The sequence below is a fragment of the Mercenaria mercenaria genome, chromosome 14, assembly GCF_021730395.1.
Source record: "Mercenaria mercenaria strain notata chromosome 14, MADL_Memer_1, whole genome shotgun sequence".
NCBI classification, from domain to species: Eukaryota; Metazoa; Mollusca; class Bivalvia; order Venerida; family Veneridae; genus Mercenaria; species Mercenaria mercenaria.
Genome location: NC_069374.1, coordinates 58210801 through 58227440, shown reverse-complemented (window position 1 = coordinate 58227440; position 16640 = coordinate 58210801). Strand labels below are relative to the sequence as shown.

Below are 16640 nucleotides of genomic sequence, written 5' to 3'. Positions count from 1 at the left end.
TTCTATCAAAATTATTATTTGTACCGATACATTTCATTGTAAAATATATTGCTTATGACTGGTCGCAAGTCTGTTGAAATGAGATACAATCTGTCATGGTTGAATGCTTTGCATGAGTTGGATTGGCAAAGCAAGTATATGTGTTTGGAGTATTCTGTCTAAACCTTGATAATAAATACAAGAAAATCTTAAATAATATATATCTATTTACTGCCATTAGTTGAATATCACCTCAGTCTGCTAGATCCTTTCACCACATTATATGCTCGAAGACAACTATTATTTTTAAATTGTACGCAGTGTGATGTTAAAGGTCACATTGGTTCAGTTTACCGATTCTCAATTTTTAAACATATATTTTCAACATATTAAAGTCATTTTTATCTTACATTTTATTTCAGCAGATATTTTCACAAGGGGGTAATTACTAAAAGAACTGAAATTATTTTATAAGTATTTTAACTAAAAGCGGTTTGAAAGTATAAAAATGAATGCATGACACTTATGTATACTGCAAAGCATGGGTGCAAATACTGTATGGTAACAGAAACTAAGAGGATAGGGGATAAATTATTATGCAAACGCCATTAATTGGAAAGTCAATCAAAATAATAAATTAACATTACTTTTTCGTTTTTACTGATATTCATTTGATAAAACATGTTTATGTTCAGCCAATAATTGGAGGTCCATTGACTGTATCTGAAATAGAAAACACATTGTGAGTTTTTATACATTTATGATACAAAAAAAGTTTACATATGAAATTTAAATTCATTTGATAAAACAAGTTTACATATGAAATTTAAATTCATTTGATAAAACATGTTTATGTTCAGCCAATAATTGGAGGTCCATTGACTGTATCTGAAATAGAAAACACATTGTGAGTTTTTATACATTTATGATACAAAAAAAAGTTTACATATGAAAAATTGCATGAAACGAAACGACAAATTTGAATTATATGATTCAGTTTTGTTTAACCAGTACTTTTCTTATCTAGAAACATAGTTTGGTTCAAATAGTTCACAAAACATTCTTAATGCATCGTTTATTTGCTTTTTTAAGTAGAGGGTAACTGGTGTACCTAATAATTCACTAAAGCCTACCCCGTTAAATGCAAAACTACGGATCACTGGGTGGTTTGTTTGATCTCTGTGACGATTTGATCAATTATATTGTGTAAAGTGTCATTTCGTTCTCAAGCTCTGAATCTTATGGAGAAGTTGTTGAGATGGGTACTGGTACAGAATGTAGAAACAGTTGTTAGGTTAACATTCCGCCGTTATATAACCAAAATATTCTTGAAAAACGGCGGTATACACAGTGAAGAAACATACAAGAAACCTTCTCTGTTAGAAATAATTATTTTTGTAGTTTTCTTTTAATTCATCTGACATATCTTACTAAATCAAACACAAACAGATCAAGTTTTCTGACATGTTTTCCTGAAAGCACTGCAAGAATCAAGGAGTAGCTGTATTATTTTAAGCACTTAAGTTGTGACTGTACTTACTATATTGGCATACGTATGCGTGCACATAAGTGGAAGACACGCCATCGAAACCGCAGTTAATATCATCCCATGTACCATTCACAGTCATATAAACACAGTCGTGTTTATTGTGGTAGAAAGCGTCTTTTCGATCATTTTTCCAGTTAGTGTATACGACCGGATTACCTGAAACATAATTATTGTCTTAGCTTTACCACCCTGTCATCCGTTTTTAGATATGATTCCAGGTCAGTTACATTATTGTTTTATATGCTAACGTTAACACATGGACTGGATTGATTTTAATGTGTGTCGTGACCTAGAGAGTTTTAGCATTTTAAAAGATGTATATTAAAGTTCCATAAGGCATTAAACTTGATGTTAAAAACAGACAAAGCAGCTTTTAAGTCGATCGTATGTGTAACGGCATGGTAAGAAAATCGCACACTTTCAATTTTATACAAAACTCATACAATTAGAGCCATAAAGGGAGGTACATGTATCATCAGGAAGAGATTTAATAGTTTTTCCTACTGAGTTAAGTGATATTCAAACCTTTGTAAAATTCATGAGAAAACAGTAATTGAATATATCATTTACAACAGATAGACATATTAATGTCTATAACAAATTGTATGGCAGCCACATTATGAGCAAAGGCATTATGAGCTTTTAATATCAAAGTCTTGAAGTACACCATGGTTATAACAGCTGATCAAAGTTGATGATATTAGCCTTTTATAGAGAAAAGCGCACCTCTGTAGAAATCTTGCATGACGTTATTAGCGCAATACATGTATCATTAAGAACGTACTTGTACCTATTTCTAGATACAAAGCTTATAGTCGTTTTTGTCAGGCACGCTTGCGGAAGTGAAGACATAGTGGACTAAACGACTGTTCTGTGTATGTGTGTTAGTTAGTGCTTTAGGGCGATGGTGCGTCCGTCTTGAATTTTTGTCCGGACAATAACTTTGACATGCATGAAGCAATCTTGTTTAACTTTGACATGCACAAATGAATCTTGTATACATTTGGCACGGATATTTACCTCCATAAGACGGAGTTTCCCAATGTCCCTATTGTAAAGGTCAAGGTCACACTCAGGGATCATATGCCATTTAGAGCTTGCCAAGGCCATAACTTTGACAAGTATTGATCAATCTTTTTTATGTTAATCTCTATTAGACGGAGAGTCATGCGTAAACCCCAGGTCCTATCTTGAAGGTTATGGTCACACATAGGGTCAAAGGTCATTTTATAGCTTTTCCAGGCCATAACTTTGATACGTATGTAGCAATCTTTTTTCATAAATGTTCACCTCTATGAGACTGTGTGTAATTTGCAAACCCAAGGTCCCTAGCTCAAAGGGCAAGGTCACACTTAGGGATCAATCTTACTTTAAAAGCTTGTCTGGGTTGAAACTTTGCCATGCAGACAGCAATCTTTCTTTACTCGGCAAAAATGTTTGCCTCAATGAGACGGAGTGTTCCGTTCAATTCCAGACCTTTTTGTCAAAGGTTTATGTCACCCTGAAGGGTCAAAGGTCATTTTAATGGTTGTACGTGCAATAACTGCGACATGCATTCAACAATCTTACTTTTATTTGGCACGAACGTTTTCCTTGTTGAGACGGAGTGCCACGCACAAACCCTGTGCCTCTATCTCAGAGGTCAATGTCACACTTAGGAGTAAAACGTCATACAAGTTCCCAGGCCATAACTTTAACACGCAATGATCTATCTCTTTTTTATTTGTCAAATCCCTTTTCTGTGTGGACTCTTATTTTTCTTTCCGTATTACCTCCCTTTGTTATTACTATAAATGGTTTATTTTGTTAATGTTTATTATTGGCCGTAGAGAAAAGCGGTGGTACAACATGAATGGTACTTCAAATGTTTAAGTGTATTTTGACATATCTGTTCCTGGAAAGGATTTATGTGTACTAAGAAGTCTTTATCTTTAAAATTACTTCCTTTTTCTTCCTATAAATAGCTTATCTTGTTATTTAATAACTTAAGTTTGGGTCAAGATATTGAAATGAAATGAAATTTAATTCGCTGAAATCTTTGAGTCATTCATTCGGTGTGTAAACAAATAATGAGCTCGTCATTGTTGACATTTGTGCTTCAACATTCTAGTTGTTGCAATCGAATCTGATCTCACAATAATGATTGATACAAACTAGGTCTTGAGTAAAACTGAGAACATAAATGATCATTTATTAACGTAATGACTCATATTGAGATGATGCTACAAATGCCGCCATGCACTGATATAAAATTTCGAAAAATATTGTCATATATATGGCTCCATTGTAACTCAATGGAGTAAAAATGAGTATGTTATAATAAATGTCAATGTACCTGATGTCCACTCGAATCTTTCCTCTTCATTTCTGTCATGTAGACCTAACCATACAGTATGACTTTTAATACTTTCAAGAAAATGGTACAGAAAGTCCTGTTCTTGTTGACTGCTTATGTCTGCCAAATGTCCTCGTTTGCCCTGACAAGTCGTCTCTGCTTTAGCCCATGACATTTTCGTCTGCACAGATTCATAACATTTGTTTCCAAACTGAGTAAGTTGTATGTCGCCGCGTTGTGCTTCTAACTGAACTGAGTATGGACACAATCCTATCAGACCTGATAACATTTGAAATTTATTCTACCATGATATATCTTTATACGCGGAAAGCCCTCGCGGGGCCTTCGGCCCCGCTCGGGCTTGGAGCGCTTTTAGATAACATGTATGGCGTATGTGAAATATTTGAAACAATAATGAAAACAAATGAGAAAAATATTTCCTATACCATGCAAATTGAATTTCGTCTCCAGCTGTCATGGGGGCGGCCATTTTAAGTCTTGATTATTAAGGCGCTTATTGGTCAAAGTTAGACGCAATCGCTCATTGATTAAGACCGGAAATGTTGCGAAATGTTGACTTTTGGAAAATTTAATTACGACAATATTTACGACAAACTAAATTTGTGTATATTTATTTTTATGGACAACTTTATCAATCTGTCACCGGTCTGATTTTATATGGTGAAAGTTTACTTGAAAAATGAGCGAACTACGACGTGAACGCTACAAAACAAATTTGCCGCTATATGACGTCATCGGCGTCAGTAAAAATATTTCTGCGGTCCACTATTTATACGACAAAATAGACTTGAATGGTACTGAATTAATTTGAGTGTTGAAAAGTCCTACATTCACCTGCTTACTTTTTTGCATTCTTTTCACTGACAAACAGTTCGGAAAATGCAAATCATACAAATGTCTAAGCAGTACCAGAATTCCAAAGGTTTTATTCTTGACATGCTATTATATAAGTGTCATAAAGAATGGCAGTGGTATGGGGCAATGCTAGCTATTTTAGATCTTTAATATCAACAATAAAGAATTCAATGTCTGCATATCTTGTTAGTTTCAAGAAAGGAGCCTTATTTTATTCCACTGATTTTCTGATAGCTGATTTTAGTTTAAATTTATAATGAAAGTGATACAAATATAATAATCACTCATTCTGAAAGAAAATATACTTATGAGTTAACCCCATTGTATTTCAATTCTTTCGCAAAATTACATATGCATGAAAGTTATTTTTCATTGGAAAATTACTGAACCACAGACATTACGTTCGGATTTTCTATTTCCACGGAGTTAGTGAAAAAGCATTTGTATGATGATAAGAGGGCTATTGAAGTTTAGTAGTTAAAAATGAAAAATAAAACGCAAGAAGTAAGAGCAACTCAGACCTATAAGTCACACAGACATAATTTTATTATATCTAAAAGAAAAGTATTAAAGGAAGAAATACTTTACTTTTTATAACATTACGTCTGTGTGACTTACAGGTCTGAGTTGGTGTTCTTACAGCTTGCACCTTATTTTTCATCTTTAATTAATAAATATGCAATCGCAAATTTGATATATGATAAATAGGAATCTGGACGCCCTAACTGGAAGCTTTTATCAAATTCTTGCTTTTCTCAGGACTGATGAATTACAATACAGCGATTTTTTCTCTATTTGGACGGACCCCGTAATATGTCACATTCCCTATCGCCAAATATGGCATTTAATCCAAATTTCAGCAGTTGAAATTCCCAGTTCTGAGAAAAACATAAATTTTATGTCAGTCCTTCAGTCACAGTTATGTGTAAAATACTTTTCCAATGAGAAAAAAAAATGGAAGCAGAAAAAATGTGTATTTACAAAACAGTACATTTTCCATAAATTTGGAGAATTTGTGAGTCATTTATTCCCAATTTCCAGAATGTCTATTCTGTTTGAACTATTTTTTCCCCATTTGAATGGTACCGGACCCATTCCCGAAAGAGTGGGGGAAAAATCGCCGAAATATTAAACTTAATATTTTCTTTAGTATTTAAGTATTTAAGACATGGCATGTACTCATGTACTGTTGAACTTGAGTAAATAAATAACGATGACTACCAGAAATTTTATATTCAAGAGTATATATATATATATATAGAGAGAGAGATACTAAGCCGGATATTTCAACTCCGGGCCTAGAGGTCCGGTAACCGGACCCTAGCCACTTAATTCCTTTATGCAAAGTTTAAACATAAACTTTATAAATTTATGTGTATTAACAGAACTATGCATTAAGTTTAAAATAGCACACACTGTATTAAAGTACAAATAAATACATTATACAGTATAAATGTGTAATGGGACTAATGACTGCTTTTTGAACAATTAACTGCAACTGCATGGCATTTAATTATCATGACTAAACTTAATTTATATATTCAGTAAAGTTCATAACATTTGATGAGGCTTTTATACATTTGAAGTTAATATAGATAAAACATTTTCAAGTGAAAGATGGCCATTGGATATCTTAAAGCATTTCGATTTTGTTGGATGCTTGAAGTGAATAGCCTCCTCGAAAAACACACTGGTAGCTGGTAGAATTAATCCGACGTATACAGTTTGTGCTATAATGTGATGGTCAAACTGCAGTAGCTGCAAAAGTCAGAAATTAAAAAGCAGTTACTCAGCAACAGTAAGCTTGTCTAACTGGTAGCATGAGGGGTGTTGCACATTTCATTACCTTTCATGATCGACTATATCAAACTGAGTCTGCTGTCACGTCATAACCCAGACTCATTCAAATTATTTTACTATTTTATCCACCAAATACATAACAGTTTAACACGGTTTTCATGAATTGCATCTTTACTGTAAAGACATAATTAGCTCGATTTAACTTGTGACGGGCTTTCCGCGTTATAGCTAGCACCTAATTTCATATTAGGTATACATGTTATAAACACTATGTTTTATCTATACGTCTGTACCAGGAAACAACGTTTGTCAAACTAGCTCACAAAACTTTTTCGAATGCAACGTTAATTCGGATTAGCAATAACTCATTGAAACCTACTCCTTCCACGCACTTGTGCACTTAGGTCAGTTTAGACAGCACAGATCTCCGAATCACTTGGTTTTTAGTTTGATTCCCCTGTATGTCCTCAGTGATGATTTAATAACAGATATTGTGTCTAATGTCATTTCTTTTTAACTCTGAATCTTGCAGCAATGTTTACAGTTACTTGCGGATTACAGGTGGGTACCGGCACAGAATCCAGCCATTACATAGGCAAAACACCTTTGAAAACCACGTTATACACAGAAAAACAGAAAAAATGACAACAAACAAACAAACTACAAACCTTTTAGTAAAATAATTAACATATTCGGTGTCCGAATTTAATTGTACATATTACCAACATATCATTCTAAATCAAAGACAGGTGTATTAAGGTTGCAGATATAATTTTGCTGATAGCACCACAAGAATCAGAAAGAAATGCGCAAGGAGTACCTGTATTGTTGTATGAAGTTGTTAAAGATGTTGTTGGGCTTAAATTCGCATCGACACAATTTAGGTCATATGCGACTTTCCAGCTTTGATGGTGGAGGAAGACACCATGTGCCATCCGTGCATTATTGCATCACGAGCGGGCACCTGGTTAGAACCACTGACCTTACGTAAGCTAGCTGGATGGCTTCCTCACATGAAGAATACAACGCCCAAAATGAAATTTGAACCCACATGAGGGGCAAGTAATACAAAGTCAGCGACCTTAACCACTCGGCCATGGCGGACCCTGAATTATTTTAAACACGTAAGTTGTGACTGTACTTACTATACTGGCATACATAGGCGTGCAGATAAGTAGTAGACACGCCATCCGAACCACAATAAATATCATCCCATGTACCATTCGCAGTCATATAAACACAGTCTTGTTTATTATGATAGAATCCGTCTTTTCGGTCATGTTTCCAGTAAGTGTATACGACTGGACTACCTGAAACATAATCATTTTTCTCCGCTATACCGCCGTGTCAGCATTTTGTAGATATGTCACGAGGTCAATTCATCAAATAGTCTTTTTTATATTATTGCTTTATGCAGAGGACCCTAATACTTGAAGCAGATTAATTTTTGAATTTGTGTACCGTGTCTGAGAGAGCATAAGCTTTGTTTTAGATATATTGTAAATTCAATTTCCTCATATACCCCCACGCTTTAACGACTTATCATATCTATATACTATCAGCTTTTTGTCGGGAAATGAGCATAGATCTGTTTTTCAGCGGATATATTGCATGACGTAATGTGCGTTAAACAATTCCGCGAATAACGTATAGCAATTTCTACATGCGAAGCAAATAATCGTTTTTATTCCATATGGACTTAATTTAAAATTTTGGGAAAAATGCCGTTTACGATTTCATTGTAACTCAGTGAATAAGAGAATGAATATGTGAAAATATTTGTCATTTTACCTGATGTCCATTCGAATTTTTCCTCTTCATTTCTGTCATGTAGTCCTAACCATACAGTATGACTTTTAATGCCCTCCAGAAAGTGGTATAGAAAGTCTTGCTCTTGCTGACTGCCTATATCCGCCAAATGACCTCCTTTACCCCGACAAGCTATCTCTGCTTTAGCCCATGACATTTTCGTCTGAATAATTTCATAACATTTTTTTCCAAACTGAGCAAGTTGTATGCCGTTACGCTGAGCTTCTACCTTAACTGTTGATGGACACATCTCTGTCAGACCTGAAACATTGGAAATATTTACTTTAGTTATTTGACACTGTACAGCTCAACAACGCACATAGCGTTTACATGACATTTGTTTTTCTCGGTTTCTTCTGTTTTTAGAAACTTTTAGAAAAATAATGGATATTTCTTAGAAGCAACAACTATTTTACTTTACTTACGTAATCGAAATAACGTCTCACCTTTTTAAAATTCTGTTTGTTTACTTGTTTTACTTAAAAGCAATTGTGTATGTAAAATATGCATAATAGACACCAAGTTCGCATAAGTGAAAGATACCAGAAAAGCATTAACATATAGTATCAATGTCAATTATTATATTTCGGTATTTTATGAATCATGGAGTCCATTCAATGTGATTGATAAAAAGAGTTTTGCTGATGCCGGTGCTTGAGTGGTGTTGCAAATTTTATTAACTCTTATAAATAGACTTCCCTATCAAACTGCGATTGCAATCATATGAGCCGTGCCATGGGAAAACCAACATAGTAGGTTTGCGACCAGCATGGATTCAGACCAGCCTGCGCATCCGCGCAGTCTGGTCAGGATCCATGCTGTTCGCTTTTAAAGCCTTCTGCAATTAGAGAAACCGTTAGCGAACAGCATGGATCCTGACCAGACTGCGCGGATGCGCAGGCTGGTCTGGATCCATGCTGGTCGCAAACCCACTATGTTGGTTTTCCCATGGCACGGCTCAATTATTGTTTTGTTGCATTCTGTGATTCCAAATGGTTCTCTAACGATACGACTGATATTTCGAGCTAGCTTACATATAAGAAAGTCAGCCTGCAAAGTGTCGCGTGGCGGACGTAAAAAAATTCCCCGTACATGCGTTCAGTCTTGCTATATTTTCTTGTCTTTTAGGGTTACGGAGCGCATTCTATGTTTATGTATAAGAGAGTTCCGTTTAACCCGGTGCTAGGGACTGTGAGTGTTTTTTACTTTCAATTAACTCTCATGAACATACTGAATCAGATCGACTCTACTATTGTTTTGACTGGTTGCATTCTATGCTTCCAGATGCTCTTCTAACAGATTTTATTGAAATTATGCTCCGTGAATATTAAAGGCTTGTTCAATAATAAAATACCTGAAGTTGGGTGCCAGTTTTTCGTAACAGTCGTTGGGGTGGTTGCAGTCGTGAAAGGGGTTGAGGTGCTTGCGCTGGTTGATGTCGTTGAAGTGGTTGAAGCGGTTGTAGTCGTTGAAGTGATTGCATCCGTTGAAGGTGTTGCAGCCGTTGAAGGTATTGAAGTTGTTGCTGTCGTTGAAAGTGTTGAAGTTGTTGCTGTCGTTGAAGTGGTTGAAGCGATTGCATACGTTGAAGTTGCTGAACTGGTTACGTTGGGTGCTGTCGTTGAAGTGGTTGAATTGGCGAAAGTCCTTGAAATGGTTGAAGCGGTTGCGATGATTACTGTCGTTGCAGTCGTTGAAGTGGGTGCAGTTGTTGAAGCTGTTGAAGTGTTCGTGAATGTAGCTGTCGTTAAAGGGGTTGCAGTCGTTGCAACAATCGTCGTTGGATGTGAGGTTGAGAAAAGTGCTGTTTGTTCTTTTCTGGTGCTAGCTGGAACATTTGTGGTACTTGATGGTGATGATATTGTTATAGGTGAAGTGGAATTCATAAAAGAAGTAATAGTTGATTCAGGTACAGTAACAGAGGGTATGCCCGCCGTAGTTAAATTGTTTGTTAAGTGTGCTGATGATAGATTGGTAGTGGAATTTGTAGTTAATATCGTAGTCGTCGTTGTAGTTCCTTCAGTTGAAGTAGTGTGAAATGTTGTAGTTGAAGATATCGGTGTTGGTTTTGTGGGAACTGAAAATATTAATATTTTTAACTGAACAACACTTCTGAGTGTCCAATGCAGAATCTTACAGGATTAAAAATTCTGAAAGAAAATTGTCGATATTGGAAGCATATGTTAATTTAGCATTTTATCATCTTCCTAATGATTTAACTTTCTTACTTAATATCCAAATTGGTGTTTGTGGAAGCAAATTCAAACAACTTCATTAGAGCTATTATAGAATTCAGAATTTCGAGCAGCTTAGTAAGTTACGCCTATAGAATGTATGTCTAGTAACACAGAAATGTAAAACGTAAGGTACCAGAAGAGAACTTATCTTGTAAGAATGACTGTCAACTTTTATTTCTATAACTGTAGGATAGACAGAAAAAAAATCACCGAAATATATTAACCAAAACTGTAGGCATTTATAACATACGTTTATCTTCATCCGGAATACTACCAGGACAGGTTTGTATTTGTAGTTGGGCATCATTTTGCGCAAAACCTAACTGAAACCAAAATAAGTTTTAGGTGAATTACGTTATTGATAATGGCTTTAGGTTTTTGAGACGTTTTAATATCTTTTTGCGCAAAGCGTAACTGAAATAGATACTAGGACAAATGAGCATCACCTTATAAAAAATTCTAACTAGGCTGCTGAGTCAGATCGACATCATTCTGCGCCAAACCTGTATATAATAAGTTATATACGATAAGTTTATCGAACGTTTCGGTCGCAGTCAATTAGCAACATTACATTTGACATTTATTTGCAGTATATTGCAAAATCATTGCTATACGTATTCAGTCGGACATCGTTTGTTTTCATTTAATGATGTTTTTTATCTGTCATTTGTCTATAATACACATAAAACTTGAACAAAACAACAAAATATGAACACTTGCCTATATCTCCAAACACCTGAATGTAACAAAAACGATTGCTGTATCTTTCACTTCAGAAAAAGTATAAAGTTGAACTTATTTTATTTAACAAGTAATGTGATGCTGAGATAAAGCAGCTATGTTTGCTGAAAGTATAACTTTTTGTATTCAGATATCGGCATACGGTTGTGTTAAAAATAAGAGAAAGACCCAGTTATCATTCACAGTAACATTTATTCAAATTAAAAATTGAAATTAGTGAAATTACATTATATTGGTTAGTGTAGATGATATTCATACCTTGTTTTCAAATGCTACAGCTAACCAACCATTTGTACCTGAGTCCCCTGCGGTAGGTTTACAGTCGAACTCGTACATGTAACCTATAACATCACCAGTAGTTGAAGACTGTTAAAATACAAGACTACATTTATGTAAATATTTCAACAATGGTTATATATTGTGTTAAATATCAATATCTTAAAACGTTTAGGTCTAACTATGGCAAATATACAGACAATTCAAAAGAAAATCCATCTGACCTACCGTGTCATATATAGGCTTTTCTACGTTGTAGTTGCACAAACATTTGTAATCACACAGAACAAGGTTCATGGAGACTGACAGTAATACGCAAAGGTAAATGTAAATCATTGCTGAAAATAGTTCAGATTAATTTCGGTATCAATGTGTTTGGCGAAAATATGCTGATTATTGATTAAATCACACATACAAGGATACAACACAGGCAGTATGAATAAAAGGTGAATATAAAACTTACCTGAATAAAGTTCAAGTTAATGTCAGTATCAATGTGTTTGGTGAAAATATGGTGACTATCGATTAAATCACACACAGAACACGGATACAATACAGACAGTATCACTCAATGTGACTATCAAACATACCTGGAAATACTTAAAGTTAATTTCAGTATAAATATGTTTGGTGAAATTATGGTGATTATTGATTAAATCTTGCACAGAGCAATGATACCTAATAAACAGTATGACAAAAATGTAAATGTGAAAAATACCTGAAAATAGTTCATGCTAATTTAAGTACATTGTATTTATAAATTTGTTACAAACATGGTGAATATTGATTAAATCACGCAAAACAAGGGTACAACACAGAAAGATGGCACAAAGGTAAATATAAAACATGCCTGAAAAAGTTTAAAGTAATTTCAGTACCGACGTGTTTGATGAAAATGTGGTTTAACATATCTCAATATAACACTATCTCCGGGATAATTGTTAAATGATATGGAAATAGGAAATTCTATATTTATTTCCCGACGAAAACACCTTTACTTAATCAGTTTTGAGAGAAAAGAGATAATAGTTGCCTAATTAATGTAACATTGTGATTACCGGAGTTTTAAAGTAATAATTGTTAAAGTTTCTGTTTAAATACTAATGATAGAGTAAATTGAAGAAATCGAAACTTCGTACTTGTCTCCCAGTCCTCCGTGCCTTTTCATGGTATTACTTTTTCACCTTCTCAAAATGAGAACATAAAGACCAAGAGAATAAAATTATTACATCTGAATATAGCCTCGTTATTGACCGAATTAAGTTTTGCCCTATATGACTGACCTGTAGAAATAGATTAGAAGGCTTTATAAGTGAGATCTAATTTGGTTTCGAGTCAAGGACAAATTCACTGAAAAGTGTATTTGAACTTCATGATTTCATATAATGTATTTTAATTAACATACGTTCATCTATCTATTGTTCGCGAATAAAATATAATATCATTATAATAAAAAAGCCTAAAGTGCAGCATAGATGACATAAAATTTAGAAAACAAAAACATTCTTAGATGAATCACACTATATCAATTGTCATAATGACCATATTATCGATTGCATATGCCATTAAAGCATAAGGATTCTTTAATGGTTTTAGATACTAGGACATCCTCGGAACTGTAGAAAAAATATCTTAATTCTTAATAATGAAAAGATCTGGTATATGCGTCTTGTTTCTATCATAATATACAGTATTGAATTGCTTGTAACTTGGTGCGATTGTTTGTTCTTAGAAATAATATTAATGATTTTGGAAGCATCAGTCGGTATGTTTTTATTTAACTTCTAGCCAAATTCATATAAATCTTGAAAACTATGGTAGCAGATTGCGGTTTTATTCTAGTACTTCGGACTTCCGAGCGATGTAGCCAACTCATACGGCTTCCGATATCTTACGAGATGCAGACCTGAAAATAAAAAGATACCGGTTTACATCTTACTTGAAGAAGAAATAAAACACATAGTAAACTTCGTACAAAGCATAATTTTTTAAATCCACAAGCCACCTGAAAGATAATTTCAGCCTGCGAAAATACATGACATTTCAGCCCAAATTAGCCATTTTTCCAGGTGGCCTGAAAATGTTAGGAGAAATGATAAAGCCAAATGGCCACATGCATTCAGCACTCAATTTCAAGTATTACTTGCAGAACTGGACAAAAATAGCTGTCAACCGATTACTTTTTCTCACTATTTTCAATTTTGTGAGGCCTATATGTTATTTGACAGATCTCGAGAAGCTGAATGCTGATAGTGGTATATACGAATTTCAAGCAGTTATATGAAAATGATGCCATCAAGTTTACATTCACATCTGCCAAAATTTCTGCAACGTACCATTCTTAAACTTGTTAATCAAAAACTCACATCAACAAATATTTCAAACATCAAAACAGCCTTCACTTCATGGTTTTATCTTTAATGACAGATTTTGACCCTGGCCAATTCCAATTTGTGGTTGAAAACTACCAACTGCTACCTATGCACTACGTTCATACTGATCTAAACTCGAAATGTATTCCTACTCAAAATAGCTCAAATGTAAAGTTATTATTCTTGAAGTTGTGTTCCTATTCAACAATTTTGTAAGTAATTTGCAAAATTATGGATAATGCCAGTTTTGTTTCAGAGAGAAATATAAAAATGTTTAAAAAACTTTTAGTACATGCTTTTGGTAGTGTTGTTGATTTGTTGGGCCCGGTAATTGATATCTAAAACATGTTTACCGTTCCCAAGAACAACATAATAGTAAATAAAAAATCGATGTTTCTAATTAAAGGTCAGGTACAGTCGTTATGTGCATGTGACAAAATCATTATCATCGAAGCGCACGGCGAAAATACGCAAATTGTTGCATGTCCGCAACAAATCAGCGTATTATATGTATAACATGACTGAAGGTGTGATACGAACATATTTCTTATGTCCGGATGAGTTCGTATAAAGCGAGTTTGACTGTAGTTCTAAAAATAGATAACCATGTTGGCAAATTACGATCGGTTTTTCCCTTGAAATAATTCGGACAATGCGTCATCACCCTTACTTTTAAAAAAGCACATTCCATGGAATTGTGCGCCTGTAACATTTTCGTCCATGCTTATATGTGTATATAATATATATATATACCTTTAAAAAGTGCTTGCAATTATGTTTAGCGTATCAACTGTAACATGATTCGTTATCATCAAAACAAAACTACTAACAATACTTTGTAACACTATTCAAATGTATTCGTAAAATATATAAAGGATATTTGTTTGTTTTGAGTGAATATGAAATATATCTCAATGAGAAGTGAGACACTTTCAAATAATTTCACGAGCGTGTAGCGCGAGTGAAAATGTGAACATTTTCTCACTTCGAGGTGAGATATATTCCATATTCACGATAAACAAACAAATTTTCTTTTTATTTTATGCTCAATAACGTTGATATGTGCATTTTGCAATAATTTTTAATCTCAGCGCGGGAAACAGACGCGCGTAAACAGACATGACGTCAGACGTGTTGTGACGTTATAAAGACGTACACAACATCAAGTTCCATTTTATTTTTTTTTGCTGCATAACGTTATGAAATTCTCATTAAGTAAAGTAATTTGAATCGAAAAATATCCTATAAAGAACAAAGTGCGGGCACAATTTTCATCCTGTTTTAAGCAAATAATTTAAAATTCATACCCAATGTATGAGGGGGCGGAGCTATTTCTCTCACAGTGTGAAAATATACTAAGATTTCTTATTTTCACAGTGTGAGTCATGAGATATGAAAATATTTAACTGATAGAATACAGTATTTCATTAATTAGCATAAAAATAAAAAATATTTAAAAAAATACCACCATCAATGATTGTATTTAATTAATTTAATCTTTCGGCAACATCAAAATAGAAAAAGTGGAAACTCCACAGGTCGCTCAACACAACAAAAATGAAAATGTCGCAGTCTCGGTTTGATTGAGCCTGTTCATGGACGGTAGTGGAAATGCATGCTACCGTCCATGCCCTCTAGCCCCGGGTTGAGCAGAACTCAACATTTATACATGCTTAAAGTACAAAAAGCAATTCAGAGACATTCGCAGATGTATTCAAACGGCAATGAACATGGAACCTTCAATGATACACGTGTTGAGGCGTGTAATTCCATGAAGAGCGGCGTTTGGTCCCCAGATAAAATAAAAGGGTTTGCCCCAAACGAGAAAACAATGGGCAGAACTAAACAAACTGGAATTTAGGAAGGGGATCTGAGGTTATGGAGCCTGCGTATCACAGGAACTTTCAAAAGACAAAATTAAAAAGCAGGCACCATATCCAAGGGGTGATTAAACAAAACTCAAGGCTTTGAAAGCGGTAGTATTGGAACCACCCAGGCCGAAAGGATCATGTTGAGAAACTAAACAGTACCAATAACACGACATAAAAGTCGTGCTGAACAATCTGAGAAGATCGAAATATAACAGCCCCGACTGAATGTACGGGGAGACTTTTTACGGCCGCCACACGGCACAAACAACGCTGCTGTGATAATAAAATAGAAAAAGTGGAAACTCCACAGGTCGCTCAACACAACAAAAATGAAAACGTCGCAGGCTCGGTTTGATTGAGCCTGTTCATGGACGGTAGTGGAAATGCATGCTACCGTCCACGCCCTCTAGCCCCAGGTTGAGCAGAACTTAACATTTATACATGCTAAAAGTACAAAAAGCAATTTAGAGACATCCGCAGATGTGTTCAAGCCACTGAAATAACAAAATCAGTGGTTACGTTTAATCATGTATTTATATATGTATTTTAGAACAGATTTCAACATAATAATTATTTTTCTAGCAACAGTAGAAAGTGGGGGTAGAATATAATCTCAGACTAAAACAGAAGACACTAGACTGACGACAGGTAATTATGTCGGAGTAAACAGACTATCTAAAATGAGATTTAGCTCTAAAATTGTCTTGCGGAGATCGATGATTCCATTATGTAACCACATTTCATGAAATGATACAAATCTCAAAATTTCTTTTTTCAATTTTAAAGCGGCGGAAA

The 16640-nt window shown here is 34.5% G+C and overlaps 1 protein-coding gene across 4 annotated transcripts; it reads right to left on the bottom strand.

The window, feature by feature from the left end:
• Positions 1–595: 595 nt before the first annotated feature.
• LOC123526219 (aggrecan core protein-like) lies at positions 596–12843 on the bottom strand. Of its 4 annotated transcripts, none has more exons than XM_045305272.2 (10): positions 12742–12843; positions 11831–11940; positions 11585–11692; positions 10836–10908; positions 9703–10425; positions 8331–8609; positions 7685–7849; positions 3864–4142; positions 1520–1684; positions 596–702 (listed from the first exon to the last, which is right to left on the bottom strand). In XM_045305272.2, the coding sequence occupies exons 2-10, from the start codon at positions 11936–11938 to the stop codon at positions 671–673; spliced, it is 1932 nt and encodes a 643-aa protein (XP_045161207.2). In that variant the 5' UTR covers positions 11939–11940; positions 12742–12843; the 3' UTR covers positions 596–670. The 4 variants fall into 4 exon arrangements, with proteins under 4 accessions (XP_045161207.2, XP_053379572.1, XP_053379573.1 ...); XM_053523597.1 differs by lacking the exon at positions 596–702 and adding an exon at positions 802–867; XM_053523598.1 differs by lacking the exon at positions 596–702 and adding an exon at positions 802–867 and having other exon boundaries at positions 12661–12754.
• Positions 12844–16640: the final 3797 nt, after the last annotated feature.

What these genes read in the sequence shown, in the direction of transcription:
- LOC123526219 (XM_045305272.2), bottom strand. Translation starts at nt 11,938, where the DNA reads ATGATTTACATTTACCTTTGCGTATTACTGTCAGTCTCCATGAACCTT. An exon ending in AAACTGGCACCCAACTTCAG is followed by an intron (nt 8,610 to 9,702) that starts GTATTTTATTAT and finishes CCAATGTTTCAG; the next exon opens with GTCTGACAGAGATGTGTCCA. An exon ending in CGCATACGTATGCCAATATA is followed by an intron (nt 703 to 1,519) that starts GTAAGTACAGTC and finishes TTTCTATTTCAG; the next exon opens with ATACAGTCAATGGACCTCCA.